Genomic DNA, 21,678 nt, shown 5'->3' with positions numbered 1-21,678 from the left:
ACCTCCTACTCTTGACCTCTCCGAGGGCCACTTTGAGCTCCTTTGGGAGTGAGAATGGATCTTGCCAGGGAAAAGCCTTTGGTCTGCTCCCCCCAAGTCGTCTTTTGGAACCAACCCCACTGAAAAAGACACAAGTGCTGCGTCCTCCAAGGCCCAGCTCCCTTTTGAAGTCTGTCCACGAGGCACCAGGCCTGACTCTTATTTCAGGAGAGACCTGCTCCTGCTTGGCACGGCCTTTAAACATTGGAGCTGGCAGTCGTGCCCCAGATCCTGAGATCTGTGGAGAGTGCAGAGGAATAAATCAGACTTATGCCCACTCACCTTTCATCCCGGCTGCTTTGTCTGGATCTTGTTTGAGACAAAACTTTTCATCAAGTGGCTTCCATTTGAGGTCACAGCTGAAAACACACCACTCCGCGGGGGTGAATTGAGGGAGAAGTGGATGGAAGGAAAGCCCCAGGTGCCCAGGACACCTTTTGGCTTAGAGGTTGAATGCCTGGCTTTGGTGGGAGAGAGACCCAGGTTCCACGCAGCTGTAGCTGTATGACCGTAGGCAAGTTACTTAACCTCTCCGTGACTCATCCTCGTCTGCACCTCATGCCTTTCGTGCTTGTTAGCATGCTATGTGACCCAAAGTAAGAACTTTGTAAATGTTAGTTATCATTCACAATGATAGTAAATTTTATTGTGGCTGCAAAGGCTTTGAGGAGTCTCCTAGGAGCCAGGACAAGTGGTCTAGCTTTGCACAATCTGAATTCCAGCCCGTACTTGAGCTCATACAGGAAGTCAGGGAAATTTCCACTGGTCACTAATAATGTAAATCGTGAGAAGAGGGAAATAGAATAGTTGACATTTATCTACTGTGCTACTGAGTAGGAAAAACACACCTCTTGTGCATCTCCATTACTCGCACACCTACGCACTCGGGACGCTTCTGACACCAGACGTGTGGAGTTCTCGTACAAAGCAATTCTGTGACACTAGTTGAGTGTCCTGCAGTTTAAGTCAATTCTGACACTGTTACCAGGAGACGGTGTCAGATCCTACAGTTTAAGGACTCAGTCCCGACTGCCTCCCCCCTCCCCCACCTTCAGGTGCCAATCCCAAGTCAAGGTTGTTACCTGTGCTCCTGACCAGTGGGCTGTAAAGCAGAGGTTCCCACAGCCCCCTCCTGGGATCTAAGTAATTTGCTAGAGCGGCTCACAGAACTCAGGAAAATGGTGTACTTACTGTTGACAGGCTTATTAGAAAAGGATGTAATAAAGGATACAGTTGAATATCCAGGTGGCAGAGATGCGTAGGGCAAGGTATGTGGGAAGGGGCGTGGAGCCCCCATGCTCTCTTGGAGCAAGCCGCTCTCCCAGCACCTCCACGCGCTTACCGACCAGGAAGTTCCCCAAACCCTTTCCCTTTGGGGTTTTTATGGAGCCTTTATCACACAGGCATGATCTACCATTAATTCAATTTCCAGCCCCTCTCCCCTTCCTGGAAGGTGGGGGATGGGGCCGAAAGTTCCAAGCTTCTAATCGTGGCTTGGTCTTTATGGTGACCAGCCCCCATCCAGGAGCCCACCCAGCTTTGCCTCCTTAGAACAAAAGACACTCCTATCACCAAGGAAATCCCAAAAGGTTATCCTTTCACCACTCTGCCCGTTGGCTGGGTACTGTTAAGAGTGAGGGGAAGCTGTGAGACCTCGGCGCGTTATTTAACCTCTGTGCCTCTCTCGTGAGTCCTCGTCGCAGGTGGTTGTGAAAATCGAATGACTTAATGTATGTAACGTGGTTGGAACAGACCTGGCATGAGAGAGGGGTCATGGGTCACCCTCCCAAGGTGCCAGTTGGGGGTCAGTGCTGCTGGAGAAGCTCTTTCTGCAGAGCGGCGGCCTGGGGCATCCGAGGCACTTGGAATTGACAAATGCAAGGAGAGTGCTTACTGGAGATGAGTTCTGCATCCCTGCAGCACGCTCTCTTCCTGGATCACCTTCCTTACCCCACCCATCTCCGGAGGCCCCGTTCTTCCCTCCTCCGTGGCTTGGCCTGGACGCCTCCTCTTCCAGGAGGCTGTTTCTGGCTCCTTTAGCAGGAGGGGTCACTTGCTCCACGGAACATCCCCTCAAGGTGTTCTGCGTTGTTCACTTTGTTCTGTAAAGCATCCAGTTGCATTTAGCAGTCGTTTACCAAGCTCTTACCTCGAACCACTGTTCTGGGTCCTGGGGGTGCCAGGCCTCAGCCCTGGTCGTTGGGGGTCTCAGGGTCTTGAGGAGGAGTCAGGGTTAGAGAAATGACTTTATAATTGGCACTTGTGGTACAATCCTGGCAGGATATGCAAAGGGCCCTGGGCATATGGTTGAGACCAGGGGACTGTTAATTCTTCCTCTTTGCGGTGGGGTGAGTTGAGAAGTCTGAAACAGGATTGAACTTTTGAGCTGGGACTGGAAGATGAGTAAGAGCTCCTCGTGCAAACAAGGGGACGTGAGGGCGGGGGATGTTCCAGGCAGAGGGCGGCTCAGGCGCAGCAGCACGGCTCCCGTGCAGGACCTGGAGCAGCACGTGGCTGCCTCGCCTGCGTCTGCTTCCAGGGGGAACAGCACGCTCGTATGACCACTGAGAACCCCGAGGGGAGAGGGCGGGGGCTGTCTGTGCCCGGCCCACGGAGGTGCCCAGGAAATGCTTGTCAGGTTAGTGAGTGAGCAGCCAGAAGTGGGAACCTGTCCTGAGCACTCACGGGGTGAGCCCTGCTGCGTCTGCCGGATGCCCACCCTGGGCCCCCTCCATAGATGGAATGTTCTCGTCCACCCAAACTGTCCTATGAGGTGTCAGGAGTAGTTAATAGCGTCTGCATTTTATGAATGGGGGAAACTGAGGCACAGAGCAGTTAAGTGATCTGCTGTAGCCCCAGAAGCGGCTGAGCTGCGGTGCATTTCCGGGCGTCTGCCGTGCCCATCCTCCTCCCCGACCAGGTGGGCGAGGTGGGGTAGTCGCAGCTCAGCCCGCCTGGATACCGGGCCGGGTGTGATTGGGTTGCTTATTTCGGAAGTCACAGGCGACTCCCAGGCCACTGGGGTGTGCAGGCCTTTGTCCCCTCTCCTCCCAGGCCCGCCCCACCCCAGTCAGCCCTGCTGCTTGGTGGCTGCGGGAAACAGTAGGCCCTTGTTTTCCCTGGATTCTGAACTCAGAGCGCCGCGCAGAACAGCGTCCAGCTTGGGCCTCACAGGATGGCGTGACCTGGAAACATGGCGCCCACAGCCTTCCTCTGGCCACAGCGGGCGGCCCTTTCATTGAGATGCCCTCCTTACTGGCTGAGAGGGCCAAAGCAGACCCCTTCCTGGGAAGAGGACAATTCCCCAGGAAGGTTCCCTTTCCTGGGGGCCGAACGTGGGCAGAAAACAGAATGACACAACTGCACTGAGGTTTCACTTCCATGAGGGTCCCCGTCCCCATCCCACCCAGGAAACGAGGCCTCTGAGCTATCTCCCGCCAGATCCCCTCCTCTGTGGCATCCCCTCCTGAGGATCCCCTCCTCTGTGGCATCCTGCCCTCCTAAGAGTCCCCTTCTCCACAGCATCCTCCCCCCACTCACCAAAAGGTCCCCTCCTCTGTAGCATCCCCTCCTGGGGATCCCCTCATCTGTGGCATCCTTCCCTCCTAAGAGTCCCCTTCTCAGCATCCTCCCCCCCCACCCACCAAGGGTCCCCTCCTCTGTGGCGTCCGCCTCCTGGGGATCCCCTCCTCTGTGGCATCCCCTCCTGGGGGCCCCTTCTCAGCAGTGTCCTGGTTCTTGGGAGCCAGCCTGTTCTGCTGTGGTGCACCCAGAGCCTGCCTGAGCCTCAGCCCCTCCTGAGGGTGCAGCCCCAGTGGGCCCATCTCCTCCTTCCCAGCCGGCTGGCAGAGACTGAAGCCCCCCTGAGGCGTTTTCAGGGGGATAGACCCCTCAGGGTGATAGCGGCTTGTCCGGCTGCTTGAGGAAGAGGCTGGAGAACCGGCAGCTCCGTTTAGGCCTCAGCAAAGATGCTGCTGCGAGAGATGGCCGAGCCGGGACCAGACCAGGCCTGATGCATGTCCCAAGTTGCCGTTCTCCTGAAAGGGTTTTACTGGCATCAGAATGCTTGGAAAATACACAAAGGAAGGTGGCTGGCTTCCAGAGCTCAACTGTTTACCTTCAGTGGAGCAGCCGGGAACTCGGAGAGCTTATTTTCCAAACAGCCCACGGTTGTCAGGTTTACAGGCCTCGGGCTGGTGCCAGGCGAGGACAACCCAGGGGCATCTCCTGTGCCCACCTGCTTCCCCAAACCCACGGGGACCCGAGCGCTCCTCTCGGGGGCTGATTTCTGTGCCCTCATGCTGCACAGGAGACCTGGAAAATTCTCTTTGGAGATGTGCACGCTGGTGGGGATGGAGTTTCTGACTGGCCCCAGGGCACCCTGCCCAGCATCACTCGTGTGGCCCAGTTCTCTTCCGTTTGTGGCTGACTTGGTCTGAAAATATCGGCCTCTTGTGTTTTTTTTGTTGTTTATTTTATTGAAGTCATAATAGTTTATAACATTGTGAAATTTCAGTTGTACCTCATTATCTGTCAGTCATCATATAAATGTGCCTCTTTACCCCTTGTGCCCCCCAACCTCCCTCTTCTCTAGTAACCACGGATCTGTTCTCTTTATCCATGTGTTTGTTTACCTTCCACATATGAGTGAAGTCATACGGTGTTTGTCTTTCTCTGTCTGGCTTATTTCGCTTAACATCATACCCTTAAGGTCTATCCATGTTGTTGCAAATGGCACAATTTTGTCTTTTTCCTGGCTGAGTAGTATTCCATTGTATATACATACCATGTCTTCTTTATCCATTCATCAGTCGATGGGCTCTTAGGTTGCTTCCACATCTTGGCTACTGTGAATAATGCAGCAATGAACATAGGGGTGCATAAGTGTCTTTAAATTTTTGATTTCAAGTTCTTTGGATAAATACCCAGTAGTAGGATAGCTGGGTCATGTGGTATTTCTGTTTTTCATTTTTTGAGACATCTCTATACTGTTTTCCATAGTAGCTGCACCAGTTTGCATTCCCACCAGCAGTGTAGGAGGGTTCCCTTTTCTCCACATCCTCTCCAACATTTGTTATTTTTTGTCTTGGTGGTTGTAGCCATTCTGACAGGTATAAGGTGATATCTTAGTGCAGTTTTGATTTGCGTTTCCCTGATGACTAGTGATGTTGAACATCTTTTCATGTGCCTATTGGCCATGTATATATCTCCTTTGGAAAAGTATCTGTTCATATCCTCTGCCCAATTTTTGGTCAGGTTGTTTGATATTTTCTTGTTCAGTTGTGTGATTCTTTATATATTTTGGAGATTAACCCCTTATCAGATATGTGATTTGCAAACATTTTGTCCCAGTTGGTGGGTTTTCTTTTCATTTTGTCCCTGCTTTCCCTTGCCTTGCAGAAGCTCCTTAGTCTGATGAAGTCCCACTTGTTTATTTTTTCTTTTGTTTCCCTTGTCCGAATAGACATAGTATTTGAAAAGACCCTTCTGAGACCGATGTCAAAGAGGGTGTTACCTATATTATCTTCCAGGAGTTGTATGGTTTCAGGTCTTACCTTCAAGTCTTTGATCCATTTTGAGTTAATTTTTGTGAATGGTGAAAGATCATGGTCTACGTTCATTCTTACGCGTGTGGCTGTCCAGTTTGCTCCTTGTTTGGGTGCCTGTCGCAGTGGACCACAAGTTATGGCAAAAGTGGGTTTGTGTCTATGGCTGCTTTTGAGACTTTGCCATCCTTTGCTCTCATTACCACCTCTCATTGGCTTCTGTACCTTCCTTCAGATTCTGTTTTTTTCTGTGAAGTGGGGCTATTTGGGAATGTGATACTGAACCTGCGAACAGAACCAGAAAGGTCTTGCAGTTTCCTGTTTTTATCGAAGGGGAAACTGAGGCCCAGGGGGATGATGAGCTGGGCTTTTGCACAGGCCCAGGACACCTGGCAGCTCAGCTGGGGCCCCAGTGGGCCATTTCCCAACTGCGTGGCCTCACCCCAATCGTTTTGCCTTCTGGGCTCTTGGTGTCCTGGTCTGTGAGGGTGGGAACTTTGTCCTCAGCTGCTGGGCTTGCTATGAGGACAAGTGCCACTTCCCTTCCTCGTCCAGGGGCCCTGGAAGGGATGCTCGCCGTCTCAGCTGGTCTGATTCTTGCTTTGTTTTGTTTTGTACACAGGCTGGTCACCATGGGACGGGAAATGTCTTCTCAGTATTTTCTTACTGTGTGGTCTGTGGGGTTTTGTTTTTTTTAAATCGGGGAAATCCCTTAACATCTTTCCTGGCAGACAATAAAAAAAGAAGAGTTAAGGATATCACCAGGAAAGAGCTGGCACATTCTGAAGGTTTACTGAAAAAAAAGTTCAAATAAGGGAGGATGACAAGGTGTGGGCAGGGTCAAAGGAGGCAGCAGGAGGTGGCGAGGCGGAGAGTGCAAGCTGTCATCACCCCAGGCCCAAGGGGACAGGGGGAGGGGAGGTGGTGTGGGAGCCTGGAGACAGCGGTGGTCTTGGGAGAGGGGCTGCCCTGCTCGACGGGGACTGGAGCTGCTGCCAGAAATACGGTCGGGGTGTGAGGGCGGTGGGAACACTCACTCACTAGACTTCTCTCTCTCATCTTCTGCTGGTGCCTCCAATTGGCCAGACTCGGCCAGAAGCCAGAGGACAAGGCAGCCAGGGGGTTGTGGCTCTAGAGGACAGCCTCCCAGGGCACAGGGCGAGCTCCAGGGATGGGGATGACTGAGTGACAAGCACAGCTTCAGATCTGGCTTTGCATCCGAGCTCCACCGCTTTCTCGCTATGAGATCCCAGGCAGGTTTCAAAAGTCTGTGTTCTCCACCCTCCTCATACGTGAATTCACTTCTTATTGCGTGGTTGGAAAATAAAACGAAACAAATGCATGTCACTTTTAGCACAGTGCCTACCTAGAGCCATCATTTGTAGCTGTCGTTGTGATTTCTTTACCAGTAACTTTGAGACAATCAGCCTTGAATCCCAGAGGAAGCCCTACTTGGGGGTCAGGCTGGTGGCCTTCTCCGGCCTTTGCTGAGACCATCCTGGGGGTCAGCCAGGTGCCGGGCTGGCGCCGCTGCCTCTGAGGGACCGGCTTTGCAGGTGGTGGTGGCTGTGTGCCGGACGGCAGACATCTGGCGGGTCAGGAAGCGCGGTGTCAGGCTGCCCCAGCTGTTGGCAGGTGCTCTTGCCTTGGGGTGAGGTGATGCCGACTGTCTGTCAGCCGGCGGCTCTGGCTCCCTTGGGGACCGATCTTCCTAACCCCACGCTCTTGAAAAAATAATCATGCCCCCAGCGGAGCAGGGCAGGCCGAGCATCACAGGTTCCAGGCAGCCCCGCTCGCTTTTGCTTTGTCATGGTAAGCCCTGATCTCAGTGTGAAGGGCAAGTGCCTGATCTCCGGGAGCAGCAGCTCTCAGATTGGTGAAGATCACAGCCTTGCGAGACTTTCTGTGTTTTGTAGAAAGATTACCTGCTTGGGTCTCAGTTCAGAGCTGGCTGTGTGACTTCAGTTGCTTTACTCCACCTTGCTGAGCCTTGGTTTCCCTACCTGAAAAATCTCAGCTGTTGGGCAGAGGGGACATCTTCATTAAACACTTTCTCTGTGAAGCAATTTCACAGTGGCACTCGCTTGACCAGTGAATCCTTTGTCACCTTGATTTCCTGTGTGTGTCTTCTGTATCCTGGGTAGCACGGGGCCCGGGGACAGAAGTACAAACATGGGGCCTGCTCCGGAGGAGGTCTGGGATCTCAGCGGGTTTGGCCTGGCGGTCCTGTCTTTATTTCCTGTGTGTGCGGCCCTCCTCCCACCCCCTTCTCAGGGCTGCAGGGGCAGGCAGAGGGTGAGGATAGCACAGGGTAGTGGGCTCAGCTGCTGAAGTTGTTCTTTTTCTCTGTGTCCCCCTGCAGCTGAACCTTAGCCGGCCGATCGAGGAGCAGGGCCCCCTGGACGTCATCATCCACAAGCTGACCGATGTCATCCTCGAAGCCGACCAGAACGACAGCCAGTCCCTGGAGCTGGTGCACAGGTTCCAGGTGAGTGAGGATGCTGAGGAGGGAGCGGATCTGTGCGTTTCTAAAGCTAGAGCAGCTGTCTTGCTGTGTGGTCTGTGGTAGTGGCTCTGCCGCTGCCGAGACACGGGCTTGTGGGCAGGTGCTTTGCTGCCAGGGCCTCTGTCTTGTTGGCTGTGAAAGGGGATTGAACCAGGGCAGAACCGCCGCCCTCTACCTGTCTGGACATGATTCACTGGTCAGAGTGCTGCCGAGTCCACATGTGGCCTCCACATCCTCAGCACATGCACACACACAGCCACTGCCAGTGGTTCTGAGCTGGCACAGGGCTGCAACCCTCTTGCCGGGCTTGGAGAAAGGGACACCCGAGGGCTTTTCCACTGGAACAGCCGCACGTGCTCCAAGTCTAGATGTGGTGGAGAAGCCCCTCTCTGTGCTTGTTGCTTTGACCCCTGTGTGCTCATCTCCAAGCTTTGACGTAGTCCTCTTAGCTGTTCCCTCCTCCCAGCCCCATGTCCCCACAGCCTGGGTCCTGACTCCACGGTGACCCGCCTGACACCTTGGGAGGTGCTGCCTTTGCCCCCACTGACTTGGTCTCTGTTGTGGACAAGAGCATGATTCATTCCTCTGGAAGGCGGCTCGGGGGTCATGAGAAACAAAGTCCTATTATCCGTGGAAATGCAGCCAAGGAGAGGCCTCCCTGGGGGAGGGCTGTCTGAGCGAGCACTTCCCAGTGGAGATGGTTGGGGACTTGGTGTCCTGTCCTTTCTCAGGACAGAGGGCACTCTCGCTAGCTCCCCTCCTCGCCACACAGTAGCCCTTGTGCTGACGGCATTTCTTTCTCCCTGTGTCGGGGTCAGCGACCCTAGCCTCCCTCACTTCCCCGAGGGTCTCACCCCCTCCTTCGCCGACTCTCATAGATTGCTGTGTCCCGTGTGGCCCCAGAATAACAGTGGCCTGCTCATGGTTCTGCTGTGGCCCCCCCCCCCCCCCCCCGCCTGAAGGGGGGTGTGCTGTCCTCACGTCGTGCCCTCCTGGGCCTTTGCCTTGCCTGTGCCTGAAGTCCATCCCTCCTTCACAGGGCTGGAGGCCACGGGGGAGGTGTGTTTGGGCTCCCCAGGAGGCTCCAAGCCTCAGTTTCCTTATCTGTACGATGGTGTTAGGACAGGAAAACCTATACACTGCTGGGGGCAGTAATTGACGCAGATGAAGCACTTTGCACACTGCTTGGGCCCCGTGAGCGCTTAGTGGGAAGTTGATGCCAGCTGGATCCGGTGACCTCCCCAAGCCTTAGTTTCCTCTTCTGAAGAATGGGGATGCTGAGAGTTCCTCCTTCTTGGGGTGGGCAGGTCGCAGTGAGGAGTACATGTCGGTGGATATGAAAGGGCCTGCTGTCTGCTGAGTGCTTACTGCCATGCCTGCTGCTAGGCCAGTACGGCCACCACTGTTGCTTGTGGCACTACTGTCCTTCTAGATGAAGGTCTGCCGCCCACGGCCAGCCCCGGTACCCGGAGAGTGATGGGACAGCCGCCCCTGTGGGGATTCCCCCCAACACTTCCCCAGACACACAGCCCACAGCCCAGCTGACTGGTAAAGGAGAACTGTGTCCCCTGTGTTCCTGTTCTTGACGGGAAAGAAGGTTACAGAGAGAGCAGGTCGGGGGACTAGGGATGTGTGGCTTAAGGGTTTTAGCCGCTGCGTGCATTTCCCAGGGAGGGTCTGGGCTGGGTCCCTCCCAGGCACACTCACTCTCCCAGTGGCCCTCCGATGACTGAGGTGACCTCAGGCTAACCTTGCAGCCTTGGAACTTCTGGGATAAATTTCCAATGTAGCAGTCCGTGCCTCAGCATGAAGCCGGATATCTGATAAGGCCAGGACGTTTCCTCCTTTGTGAAGAGAACAATCCTTTGGGGAAAAGGGTGACAGGCCGCACTTTCCAGAGGCCCCAGGAAGAGAGGAGGTGGGCGGGGGCTGGCGTAGAGGGGGATGCAGAGATGCCGGCGAAGAGGCCCCCTCAGCGGCACGCAGGCCTGCCGCCTGCCGCCAGGCGCGGTGCTGTCCGCGCTGACCCAGTCCTCCCCTCCGCTTAGGATGCGAGAGATCCAAGTTCAGAGCCAGACCAGATAGACTAAAACTTGACCTTGGTCATGCCATTGTTTTCAGATTCCTGTTTTAGAATTTATTCTCAAGATATTAACAGGGAGACACAGCTTGGGTGGGTAGGGAACACAGGGACCAGAGAGGCAGAGGGAAGCCCTGTCAGAGGTGGAAAAGCAGAGCCCAGGGCTTGGGTTTGCAAAGCTGGCCTTTCTGCATTTTATTGTGAGCAAGGCCAAGAGTAGGATGGAAGGCCCAGCTCGAAGGGCCTTCTCCAAAGGCCATACTCAGGTTCCTGGGGAAGTGGTTTGGGGCTGCTTTGACCTGTCTGAGATCCTACTGACAGCCCTGAAGCATTCTGCCTGTGGGATGCTTCCCTTAAGCCTCCAGGTCCCGGGGATGGAAAGGAATTCTCAGAGCTGACAGATGATGCTTTTTTTCCTGGCTACACTTTGTGGGCAGGTTGGAGGGTATGGGCCTGGGGCTTATTGCAGATCACTAAAGGTGGTTGCCGTAGGAACCCCTCCACTCCCAAGCCTTTCTTCTTTTTTCTGATGGGCCTCAAGAGGCCTTGGCTTGCAGAATCCTCAGGATGATTCAGTTGTTTTCTGCGCCAAGGTTCATGTGGAGCCAGCAGCCTCTTGCCACCGCGGCTCTGCCCGAGATTCAGTTATCAGTGATTATTAGTGAACAGATCCAGGCAATGGTCCCTTGAATGGGGCTGGGCAGTGGGGAGGTCCCTGTCCTGTGCTCAGGGGTGTCCTCGCTGCTCGAGCTGCTTCCTCAGGGGAGCATGGAGAACCTTCTTCTCACTGTGGCATCTGGGGCCACCTGTCAGGTGTGGCCAGGGCTGGTCTTCCACCTGCTGCCCCTGCCAGCCTCCAAGTTGCCCAGAATGGTTCCTGGGATCGTGCTCCAGGAGGCATGTGGAGCTGTCTAGGTGGATCTTCCTGGGATTTTCCCTGAATGAGCTTAGAAGAAGGAGGTTTGAGTCCAAATGGTCGCCTCTTCTCGCCATCTTGATTAGCTGGAAAGATATTGAGTCCCCCAGATAGTCCCCGAGCCCCCAGTCTGGGCACAAGAACAGCTTCCTCTGCCGTGGCACACTGTTTACAGATCACTGCCCATGCAAATTCCTAGCCCAGGAGGGGAGACCTCTGGGGAAACCAGGACCTGCCATCGTAGCCCCCAGAGTCATCAGCTAGGACAAACACAGACCTGATCACTGCACGTCCTGGCTTAAAACCATTCCACGCCTCCTCATTTTGGTGTGATCAAGGCTGCGCCATTTAACGTGGCCTGTGAGGACTGAGTGATCTGGCACCTGCCTCCTTCCCCAGCTTCATCTTGCCCAGCCGCCCCTTCTTGCCAAGCTGGCCCCCCCACAGCAGCTGCTCAGGCTCTGAGCTCTTGCACACCTCAGTGCCTTTGCACAAGCCATCCCATGCTTGGAATTCCATCCTGAGCTTCAGCTCCCGGCTCAGGTGCCCCTTCCTCAGGGATGTCTCCCTGATCATCCGACCGAGGACACATCCCCCGTCCCAGACCCTCATAACTTTGCACTCTTTCTTCCTTCCATTTGGAAGTTCGTGATTCTTTTTCTGTTGCTACTGCCATCTCTTCATTTGGGGGTTAGCTCCACAGCGGCAGGGATTGCATCTGCCTCAAGCTCATGGCCACACACGGTGCCCGGTACGTAGAAATTGTGCCTACGCGTTTGTGAAGTGAAAGAACATCATGGGCGCTGGCCTTGTGCAGAGCACCTGGTCAGCAGAGGGAGCAGGCGGCTCCAGTGGGCAGCTGAGAGTGGGACACGAAGGCAGAGGCCAGGCGGGGTCGTGAGGCACATAGCGCTGCCTGTTGGGTGCGTGTGGGTGTGCCTCATGGGTGTCAGAGCAGCAGGACAATAACGTTGGAGAGAGGGCTTTTTCTCGGCAGACTGGGGGGCCTGGACTCTATCCTGCAGGCTGGGTGGGGGGGTGATAAGATCAGATTTAATTGGAACAGAGAGAAGCCTGTTTGGGATGGGGCGTTGCCAGTGTGAGATGAACTCTGGGCAGTGAGGACACCGTGGTCGCTGGTGTCTGGCAGTGTCTGATATGTCGTGCTTCGCAGTGCCCCCTCCTCACCCCAGTGCCCCTGTGGTCCTGGACGCCCCCCCCTCAGCTGTGACAGGCCAGCCTCTGAGCAGCGCCCGGCACCCATAGGCCCACGAAGGACAACGCCCTACTCACCTCTTGGCTCCCAGTCCACTGTTTGATTGTATAAAATGTGTCTGGGAAGGGAGCTCTCGCCTCACGGCGTGGACGGGCGTGGACGCAGGCAGAGAACGTACACTTTGCACGTTGGTTCTTCACCAGTGTTTACCGCAAAGGAAACAGTATCAAATCGACCCTCAGTAGCCCAGCTCCCCATCCCATCCCCTACCCCTTATCATTAAAAAAAAGTCAGGTTTATTGAGCTATAACTCATACCATACAATAAACTCATTCAAAGTGTATGACCCAGTGGTTTTCAGGGTGTTCACGGGCGTGTTAAAGCACCACCACACTCAGTTTTAGAACGTTTTCATCACCTCAGAAGCCCTGTAACCTTTAACTGTCACCCCCCTCCCAGCGCTAAGCAGCCAGTGCTTTCTGTCTCTAAAGATTTACCTCTTCTGGGCTTTCAGATGAAAGAGATCGTAGAATATGCTATGTTTTGGGACTGGCTTCTTTCACGCAGCGTAATGTTTTCGAGGTTCGTCCATGTTGTAGCATCAATCTGTGCTTCATTCTTTTCATGGCCGACTATTGTTCGTGGTGTGGACGGACCACATTGTCAGCTGATGGCTGTTTGGGCCATTTCCTTCTCTTGGCTCCTACGAATAGCACTGCTATAAACGTTCACGTGTACGTTTTGTGGGGATGTGTGTTTTCATTTCTCTTGGGTAAGTAGAATTGTGGGGTCATGTGGTCATTGAGGACCCACCAGACTGTTTTCCCCAGTGGCTGCACCATTTTCTGTTCCCGCCAGCAGTGTGTGAAGGTTCTAGTTTCTCCATATCCTCAGCCACACTTACTATCTGACTTTGACTTTTAGCCCTTCTACTGGGGGTGAAGTGGCATCTTGTGGTTTTGACTTAATGATGCTAATGGTGTCAGGTGTCTTTTGGTGTGCTCCTTGGCCATTTGTATACCCTCCTAGAGCCCTCATGTCCTGTCCATGTTGGTGCCTAGAGCCTGCAGAGTTGCCTTCTCCACCTTTAGACTGTTGGGCCCCATAGCACAGTGGTTAGGGACACTGGTATTGGAGCCCGCTGCCTGGGTTCCAAGCTCTCCCCACCACTTCCTGCTGGCCGGCCTTGGGCAGGTCTTTACCTTCCTCTGTGCTTCAGTTTCCTCATCTTGAAAATGGAGACAGTCCTGGTAGGAGGCCAAGTGTGTTAACACACGTCGACCACGCAGAGCCCCGGGAACCCAAGCTTGACGATCCTGGAGGTGCAAGGCTGGCATATGCGGGGCCTGGCCACGGGGCAGGAAGCGCCCGAGTGCCACCCGTCTCCCCCAGGAGTAGCGAGCGGCAGGCCCCAGTTTCCTCCTGAGGAGCTCGGAGGGACGGCTTTGAAGGCCCTTCCTGCTCCAGGCTAGCGGGATAGGCTCAGCCACACTGCCGTGACAGGCGGCTCCTGGAACCCACACGTTCTTATTTCTGCCTCGTGCCACACGTCATCGGAGGCTCGCCTGCAGCTCTGCTGTGGGTGTGGGAGCTGGGAGGACGGAGCAGCTGCTGACAGGTGGTGGCAGAAGGAAGAGAACTCCGTGAAGCTTGTTCTGACTCTTAGCTCTGCCCCAGTGTGACACGAGCTGTGGACTCTTACCTTTCACGGGTCACGCCATCCTCCTGGGCATGACTGACTGCAGGAAGTCAGGGGAGAGGACCTGCCTGCAGGCTAGGGAGCCACATATGGTGAAGAGGAACACAGCAGCCCCGCAGTGTCCTTTTCTTCTAAAAAGTAAAGAAGATAATTAAACTGCCTGAGAGGGGCGTTGTGAGGCTTAAACCCATTAATATTCTTGGTGCCTTTAGAACAGCGCCTGCAGTGTGTGCACGGGTGTAAGCGCTCGCCACTCTTTCTGTCAGTGCCTGGGTGTGAGACCCATGGGAAGCCCTCGGCGTAGGCCTGGCACTGAGTGGGCTCTCAGTCCTGTCAGCTTATTATTGCCCTGACAATAGTACTTTTCTTATTATCTGTGGCTGTCGGTCCCTGCTGACTTGAGAGTTCGTAGTCATAGCTGGAGTCAATGAGACAGCGATAATGAAAGTGTCCCCAAATGGGAGATGTGCTCTGTGACAGGGGAGCGGAAATGTGGGCTGATTTTAGTCTAGGAAGTGGGGCCGGTGGGGGTCGGCTCCACCCCTCTCCAGCTGACCTGCCTCAGTTGTCCTGCCTGCTGCGCGGGGTATATGTCAGGATGGCAGTGTGAGACAGTGGCTTTGAGAGTGGCTGTACCCAACTCGAAAGGTGGCTTCTCTGAGCAGCGTGATCACCTCCGAGGCCGCAGCTCTGGTTTGCTCCGGACCCCCAGGGCTCAGGAATGATGCCACAGCTGCGCTGACTCAAACCTGTCAACCTCAGATGTTTCCTGGGCGGCCGCCAGCACAGGGCTCTGGACTGTGTGCTGTGGGGATGGAGTTGAAGTAGAAGAAATGAAAGGTTTTGTTGTTCGAGGCCTTCTAATCTGATTATCAAACGTTAAAGGAGTTTCTGTCTCTTTTGGGGGCAGAGCCTGGCGGCGTGAGGGCCTCCTGGCTGGTGGGACAGAGTAAGAACCATGGGCGCCAGGGAAGGATTCAGGGGGTCACCTTGGAGCCCCGGGAGAGGCCACTGTTTCCCGAGTAGGTCCCTGGTGGCCCTCTCTGCACTGGGCACTCCACATCTCTTATCTCATTGGGTGCATCTGTCAATCCCTGGGAAAATGGAATTGCTTCCCCCCTTTTTGGGTGAGGAAACCAAGGCCCAAGGAAGTTGAGGCGCCTGCCCGGGGTTGCTGAGAGGGAACATGGCAGAGCCAGGATTGTGGCTGTGCTCTTTTCAAATGCGCCTCAAGGGGCCTTTGGCCAGCAGCTGACGGACCCCTGGGGAATGTGAGGCCCAGCGATTCAGGGTCACCTGAGGGAGAGGTCACCGTCTAGGATTGCTGTGACACAGCTGGTGCCACGTGATGATCAAACGCTGGCCACAGATGCCAAGGGAGACAGAACTGGGCATATCTGGTGGCTCTGGCCCCAGAGGACAGATGGCTTCTGTCCCGGGGTGACCATAAGGTCACCCTCCCCATGACTGCTGCCCGGGGTCACGGGGTCACGAGGCCACTCCTCCCATGGCAGAGATGGCTGCACAATCTGCCTGTTGTGCAGCCTGGCCCGGCCAGGCAGGCGGTGGCTGTGAATCGCTCTTTCTGCCCTGGGGAGGTTGGTGCCATTTAGTGTCGCCTTTCTGGTGTGGAGGGAAGGCCCGCCCCCAGGCAGACCCGGGACTTTCTGACCCTGTTGCTAGCCCGGGGCAGAGCTGGACTTTGTATGGCGCTGGGCGGTGCAGTGGGAGGGGATGGCTGCCCCGGAAGCCTGGGCTCTGCCCCAGCACACTGGCCGTGGTTCCTCTGTTGGACGGTGAGTGTTTTATGGCACAGGGTGTGAGGCATGTTGGGTTTTAAAAATACTAACATTTGTTCATAATACCTTTTCCACATTTGTAGAAAGAATGTGTCTACACATCACATCGGAACTCCTCAGCCTAAGGGCTGCTGGCTTGTTGGGCCCGGATCCATCCTTGGTCGTGGGGCTGTCCTGTGCATTGTAGGATGGCCAGCAGCATCCCTGGCCTCTTCCCACTAGCTGCCTGTAGATCACCCCCAATCGTGATGAGTGAAAACGTCTCCAGACGTGGCCAGCTGTCCCCTGGGGGGCACATTCACCCCTGGTTGAGACCCCTTCATTTCTCAGAGCACAGCAGCTCTGAGAGCCTCAGCGGGTCGGTAAAGCTGCTCGTGTTTCCTAAGCGTGGATGCCGGGGCCTCACTGTCTGGTGTTGGAGATCAGCCTGTAGGCCGAGAGGTCTGTAGTCCCATGGGTTTTACTTCCCAACACCTGCAGCAGAAAACTCGCCTTCCACTCTCATCCTGGGCGGTCTTGGGGCCAGACTCCCTGACTGGCTGCTGTGCCGCCCCTGTGGGCTGCGTGCCCCCAGTAAAGCCCCAGTGTGGTTTTCTTCCACTTTGTGTAGTAAGTCATGAAGTCTCTCACCAGCCAGGAGTCAGACTGCGCAGGTGCTGAGCCTTTACCCACCTGGGTTCCCGGGACAGACAGAGGGAGGCGCGAGGACCTTCTCTGAGCCCCTGCCTGCACAGCCCACGCCCCCGGGGCTTCCAGCGTCTGACCTGGCCCTTTATCTCAGTCTCTACGTTGATCTGTGAGATCATTCATCAAATGACTGTCATGTTGTTCATTCAGCAAGTCTTAACTGAGCACTTACTGTGTGCCAGGAATTATAAAAGACGTTGCAGACTCAATGATAAATAAGACGGATCAGGTGGATGCAGCCCCTGCCCCCACAGAGAGTGTGTGTGTGTGAGGGGGCAGGGGTGATACAAAGGGAACACAAGTGAAGGGAGGAAAAAGTAACACCATCTCTGATTGGGGTAAGTTCTAGGAAGGAGAAAAGTCAGGGCCTGTGATAATGGGGAGGGTCTCACCACCTCATCCTGCAGCCTCCTAGAGGAGTTAGCGCTTGAGATGAGGCCTGAGGAGCCTGGGAAATGAAGGAGACTGTGGCACAGGCCGAGGGAGCAGCGTCTGTCCAGGCCCTTCTGCAGGGTGGGCACGGAGGCCCGAGGACCTGGAGTAAGTGGCTCCGGCCAGAGCACAGTGGCCAGGGGAGAGTGTGCGAACTGGGCTGGAGGGCAGGCGGGAGCCAGACCAAGCGGCGCCTGGTGGCCCCTGAGGAGCTCTGGGCAGCTCTTTGAGGAGTTCTAAGCAATGGTGTGGGGAGAGGACAGGATTAGGGACAGGTAACATCATGCAGAGTCTTCTCCCTGATCACCTGAGTTGAACAAGAGCCATTTTCTAGCTCCACAGCTGTCTGGGGAGGATGGGTCAGCATCCCATGGTGGGGATTTGGGGCAGCGGGCTGATGCTTGCTTGGTGACAGGATGACTCCTACCCCCGAGTGTGCCTGATGGCCACCTGTTCCAGGAAGGCTGGGGCGGCAGCAGGAAGGCAGACAGCTGTCTGCAGCACCCAGTATCATTGCCAGGGTCGCCTCTGGCAGCGGTAGCCGTCTCTGTTCTCAGGCAGCCAGATCCTGGCTGGAAGCTGGGAAGGCTGGGGTGGCTGAGTGCAGGCATGAGGGGCCCAGGCGTCCTCTGGCCTGAGCGACCCTCAGTGGTTCCAGAGTTAGCAGCATGCTGCAAACTCTGCACTGGTTCCAGACGACCCTTCTTTCCCCGCTGACAGCAGTGTGGGTACCCCGAGTTCTGGCTGTGAGTAAGGCTTGCACACCCAGCGAAGGAGGTGGGGGAGCCTGTGGGCATTAGGGAGGCCTCAGCTTGTCCTGGGAACTGAGAGCTGGGCTCTGGCTGGAGGGCTGTGGGTGTGGCGGGCGGGGCAGGCAGAGCAGGCCTTTGGCCTGGATCCTGGGAAGCTGCCTGAAGGCAGGCGCAGCTGCACAGTCTCACCTGGGCAGGTGTGTGGAGAAGGCACCAGGAGTATGGAGAAGGCGCCGGGTGTGTGGACTGGGTGCATCCTTAGGGGTTAAGACAGGTGTTTAAGGAATGAGGGTGCTACTGCTGAGCTGGAGCAGAACTGAGGACCTGGGACCTGGTCCCCACTTTGCTCAGCTGTGACCGTTGGGCCAGATGACTGCTGAGACCCCCTCCAGCCCAGACGGTGATCCCCGATTGGGAATGCTAGCCTGTCCTGGCTTAGCATCAGCCCATGAGGAGATGCCTTCTCCCGACCAGGACCCAGCCCTGCAGATCCCCCTCCCAGCTCCAGAGGCCGTGTGTGGCCTCCGTCTCTGTTTCCCTGGAGGACCTGTGTAGTGTCATGGCACTGTGACAGGACGTGTGACAACCGTCAGGTGAATAGCCTGGCTGGGCACGTTGCCAGCCTCCTGCTGTTGGAAAATGGAGAAGGCTTATAAATTGGTGCTGAAATCTGGGAACAGAAAGGGAGGTATTGTTTTCCGTGGGGGGCCTGGGCAAGAGGCGGGAGAAGGCCCTTACTGTCTCGAAGAATAGTGTTCAGTGTCCTTCCAGCCCTCTCTTCTGAAGCGTTCTGGGTTATATTTTGGCCAGAGCTACATTTTTTTGTGGACTCTTCTGCCAGCTCTGTCAACAACAGTTTCCCCCCACAGGACCATGGCTTCTCCCAGTCACGCTTGCCCTGCTTGCCGGGGGGCTGCGCGAGGCATGTGACACCATGACAGCTCACACCATCTGGGAAGATGACCCAGGTGGACGGACAGTTGTGGGTGCCCGTGACCTGGAGGCCACAGGTGTGCACACTGAGGCAGGCGTGCAAAGTCACACACCCAGGAGAACCTGTTGTCTTTCTGGGTGCTCAGGTCCAGGCCTGCCCCATGCAAGCACTCTCTTAGGAGCTCCCCCCCACCCCCCAGTGTGGAAAGGGGTTTCCCTCTGCGTCTTTGGTGCAGGTCCCGTACAGTTCATTCTGGAGGGTGGGGTCTGGGTGTTCGGACCTCTCCTCATCCTTTCTGAACCTCTTGTTCTCTGAGTGTCTCTCTGTCACCAGTGATAAATGGGGGTTATTGCTGCCTTCTGCTCCATGGAAGCTTTGTCTGCCCTTCCCACATGCTCCCGTTTCCCCCACCTCCATCCACTGCAGCCTGGGACCATGAATTTTACCCCTCTGCAATTGGACTTTGATTCTGGTGGCTTTCCCTATGTCTCTGCTAGGCTCTTGGCAGTCCTGACCTATTTTGGTAATATGTGCATACGGAACAAATTAAAAAATGGGGTCTCCTCCTGCCCCTGCTACCCAGTCTGCTGGTTTCTGTCTTGTTGGTGCCAGCAGCCTTAAACCTTTTCGGGGGTGGGGTGGGCGGGGGGGGGGGGGTTGTTTCTGTGTATGTGAACAAAGAAGGTCTTTCCTCCCCCACACAAAGCCATTCTGTATGATACATCTTGGAAGTGATTTCATATCAGCCCTTTGGGCTGCCTCATCCTTTTTGATGGCTGCATAGTATTCTGTTAAATGGCCTTAATGTCCTTTTCTTAACCAGTTCTTCGCTGAGGGACATTTAGGACATTTCCGATCGTGTTGTGGAAACGTGCTACAGTGATTAAATAGCCTTGTGCGGATATCTTCCTGTACATCTGTGAGGAGTTCTATGGGATAAATGCCTAGAAATAGAAATGCTGACTTTATCCATTCGTAATTTTGGCTGTTACCTGATTTTTCTCCATAGAAGTTAGATTAGTTGCACTCCCACCAGCCAAGCGCTGGCCCGCATCCCCCCCTTTGGGAGGTGTTTCCATTCAGTTTAAGTTGGCATGGAGTTGCAGAGTATCAGAGAATGCCAGCATCCTAATGGTCCTGTCCTCATCTGTTGTTTCTGCCGCACACGCTCAGGGCCCTGGGAAGGGCAGCATCTGTGCCAGGCTCATGGCCTTGCTGCACTTTGAACCTGGGCCGCCTTGCTCCTGTCCAGTGCTCGCGTGCTCGTCCCTGTGCCGTAAGGGCCTGAGCGCATGGGTTTAAACAATGGGTCTGAAGAGCAGTAGGCCTGGGGGCACGTGGCATCATGATTTTCCTTTCACCAGTGCTGCCAAGTCATAGAGACCATATTGTGCCAAAGGTCAGGCAATGTCTCAGTCCTTCCCAAACAGCGAAGGCCAGCGCACATGTCCCTAAGGCCAGCACTGCATCTGACACGCTGCACAGGCCTCGTCCCTCCCCAGCTTGGCTGCTGGGCCTTGCACAGCGCTTGACTGCTCACTGCAAAACTCAGAGCTGGCCCCATCGCTCCCTGGCTCAGGACCCTGTTGCTTTAGGATCACGTCCAAATTCCTTGGCTGGTCTGTCTCCAGCTGTCTGTCCCGCCGTCTGCTTTAACATGACCTCCCCTTTGACACCTACATCCACCCAGCCACGCCGGGCACCTCACCTGTGCCTTTGCTTTTGCTGTCCCTCTGCTTGGGATGCCTGTGACCCTTTGTAGCTCAGTATCACTGTCCTCTGGAAACCCTCTCTCCTCCCCTTCTCCCCCCTCCCTACCTGCACCCCTGTGCATTCCCTCATGGCCACACTCCTCTACTCTGTGATCACCAGTCCCCCCACACCTCTCCCACTGAGGAGCCCCCAGTTAGGGTGGGCAGAATGTGCTGCTCTGCAGCTGAAGAGGTGCCCCCCCATACACACACACACACACACACTTCCTAGGGATCCCGCTGTCCCTGGTCTCGTGCCCTCTGGGGGGCCTCAGGCTTAGTGCTCAGACACTAGCGATCTCTCCAGAATAGTGACGAGGATTGATTAAGACCAAGGTGTCTGCCGGCACGGAGGCCCACCTCCCCTGAGGATTTTAGAAAGGTTAGAGGAGATGCCCTCCTCACGCCAGGGCTGAGTCTGTAAGAAAGGGAGAATCGCCTTAGGACTGCACAGAAACACAGCCTTGGGGGCTGGATGGTCTTGCTTGAGCCAGTGAACGGGTGTCTGTCCGTGACACGGAGCCGTTGTGTGTCTGTCACTTGTATGGCTGGCCTGCTCGCCCTCTTCTCTCTACAGTTCCGGGCACGTGCCTCCTTGCCCTGCCGAGATCGGGTCCTTTGTGGTCATTACGTATCGGGTGGGTGTGCTCGAGGGCAGCAAGCCCCAGCCTCCCGCATGTGGATGTCTCCACCCGGGGAAATGGTCTGGCTCCTCCATTCTGGCGTTGTCTAAGAGCTTTGTTTGTTCATTCTTCACAGCACAGAATCAAAGAATCCTGGGACTTACAAGTCAGAAAGGATGTTATAAATGCGTTTTCTGACCCTCTCATTTTATAGAGGGGAAATCTGAGATACAGAGAATTTAAGTGACTTCCAGAAGCACTTGTAAAGTTAATGGCAGTTCTAGAACTTGAAGCCAGATTTCTTGACTCTGCCTTTGCCTTAATTTTCCCAGTGTCTCGGGGTCTTTGGGCTGGAATTGGGACCGGCTAGGCACACTGGGCTGAAAGAGGTGGTCTGCCAGTAATTGGAAGGCAGAAGCCTTGGCTGACTGTCAGGGACTGTTACACAGATTGCACACTCCACAAGCTCGGTGATAGACTCTGCAAATGGCACCCCGTGTGGCTGAACTTGGTGGTCCTGCCTGCCCCTGGTGTCTGCTGGCCACTGCTGCAATCTTCTCTTGGCTTCCAGTAGCCCACTCCCAAAGTTGAGCTGCATGAATTTCTAGCCCCAGCTCCATGCCAGACCTGGCTGCCTCTTCAGACCCCTGGCCTGTGGTTCTTGAACAGCTGTGGGTGCTAGGGTTTAGCCAGGACTG

The 21,678-nt window shown here is 55.2% G+C and overlaps 1 protein-coding gene across 1 annotated transcript in view; it reads left to right on the top strand.

Moving 5' to 3' along the window:
• Positions 1 to 21,678, top strand: part of ITPK1 (inositol-tetrakisphosphate 1-kinase) — a 172,451-nt gene that overhangs the window by 92,802 nt on the left and 57,971 nt on the right. The window contains exon 3 of the mRNA XM_046647695.1: positions 7,948 to 8,073. Coding sequence (XP_046503651.1) covers positions 7,948 to 8,073 — 126 coding nt within the window. The remainder of the gene's footprint in view (positions 1 to 7,947; positions 8,074 to 21,678) is intronic.

The sequence above is a fragment of the Equus quagga genome, chromosome 20 (genome assembly GCF_021613505.1).
Source record: "Equus quagga isolate Etosha38 chromosome 20, UCLA_HA_Equagga_1.0, whole genome shotgun sequence".
Classification (NCBI taxonomy): Eukaryota; Metazoa; Chordata; class Mammalia; order Perissodactyla; family Equidae; genus Equus; species Equus quagga.
The sequence above is the reverse complement of the archived record's forward strand: the minus strand, read 5'-3'. Positions and strand labels throughout refer to the sequence as shown.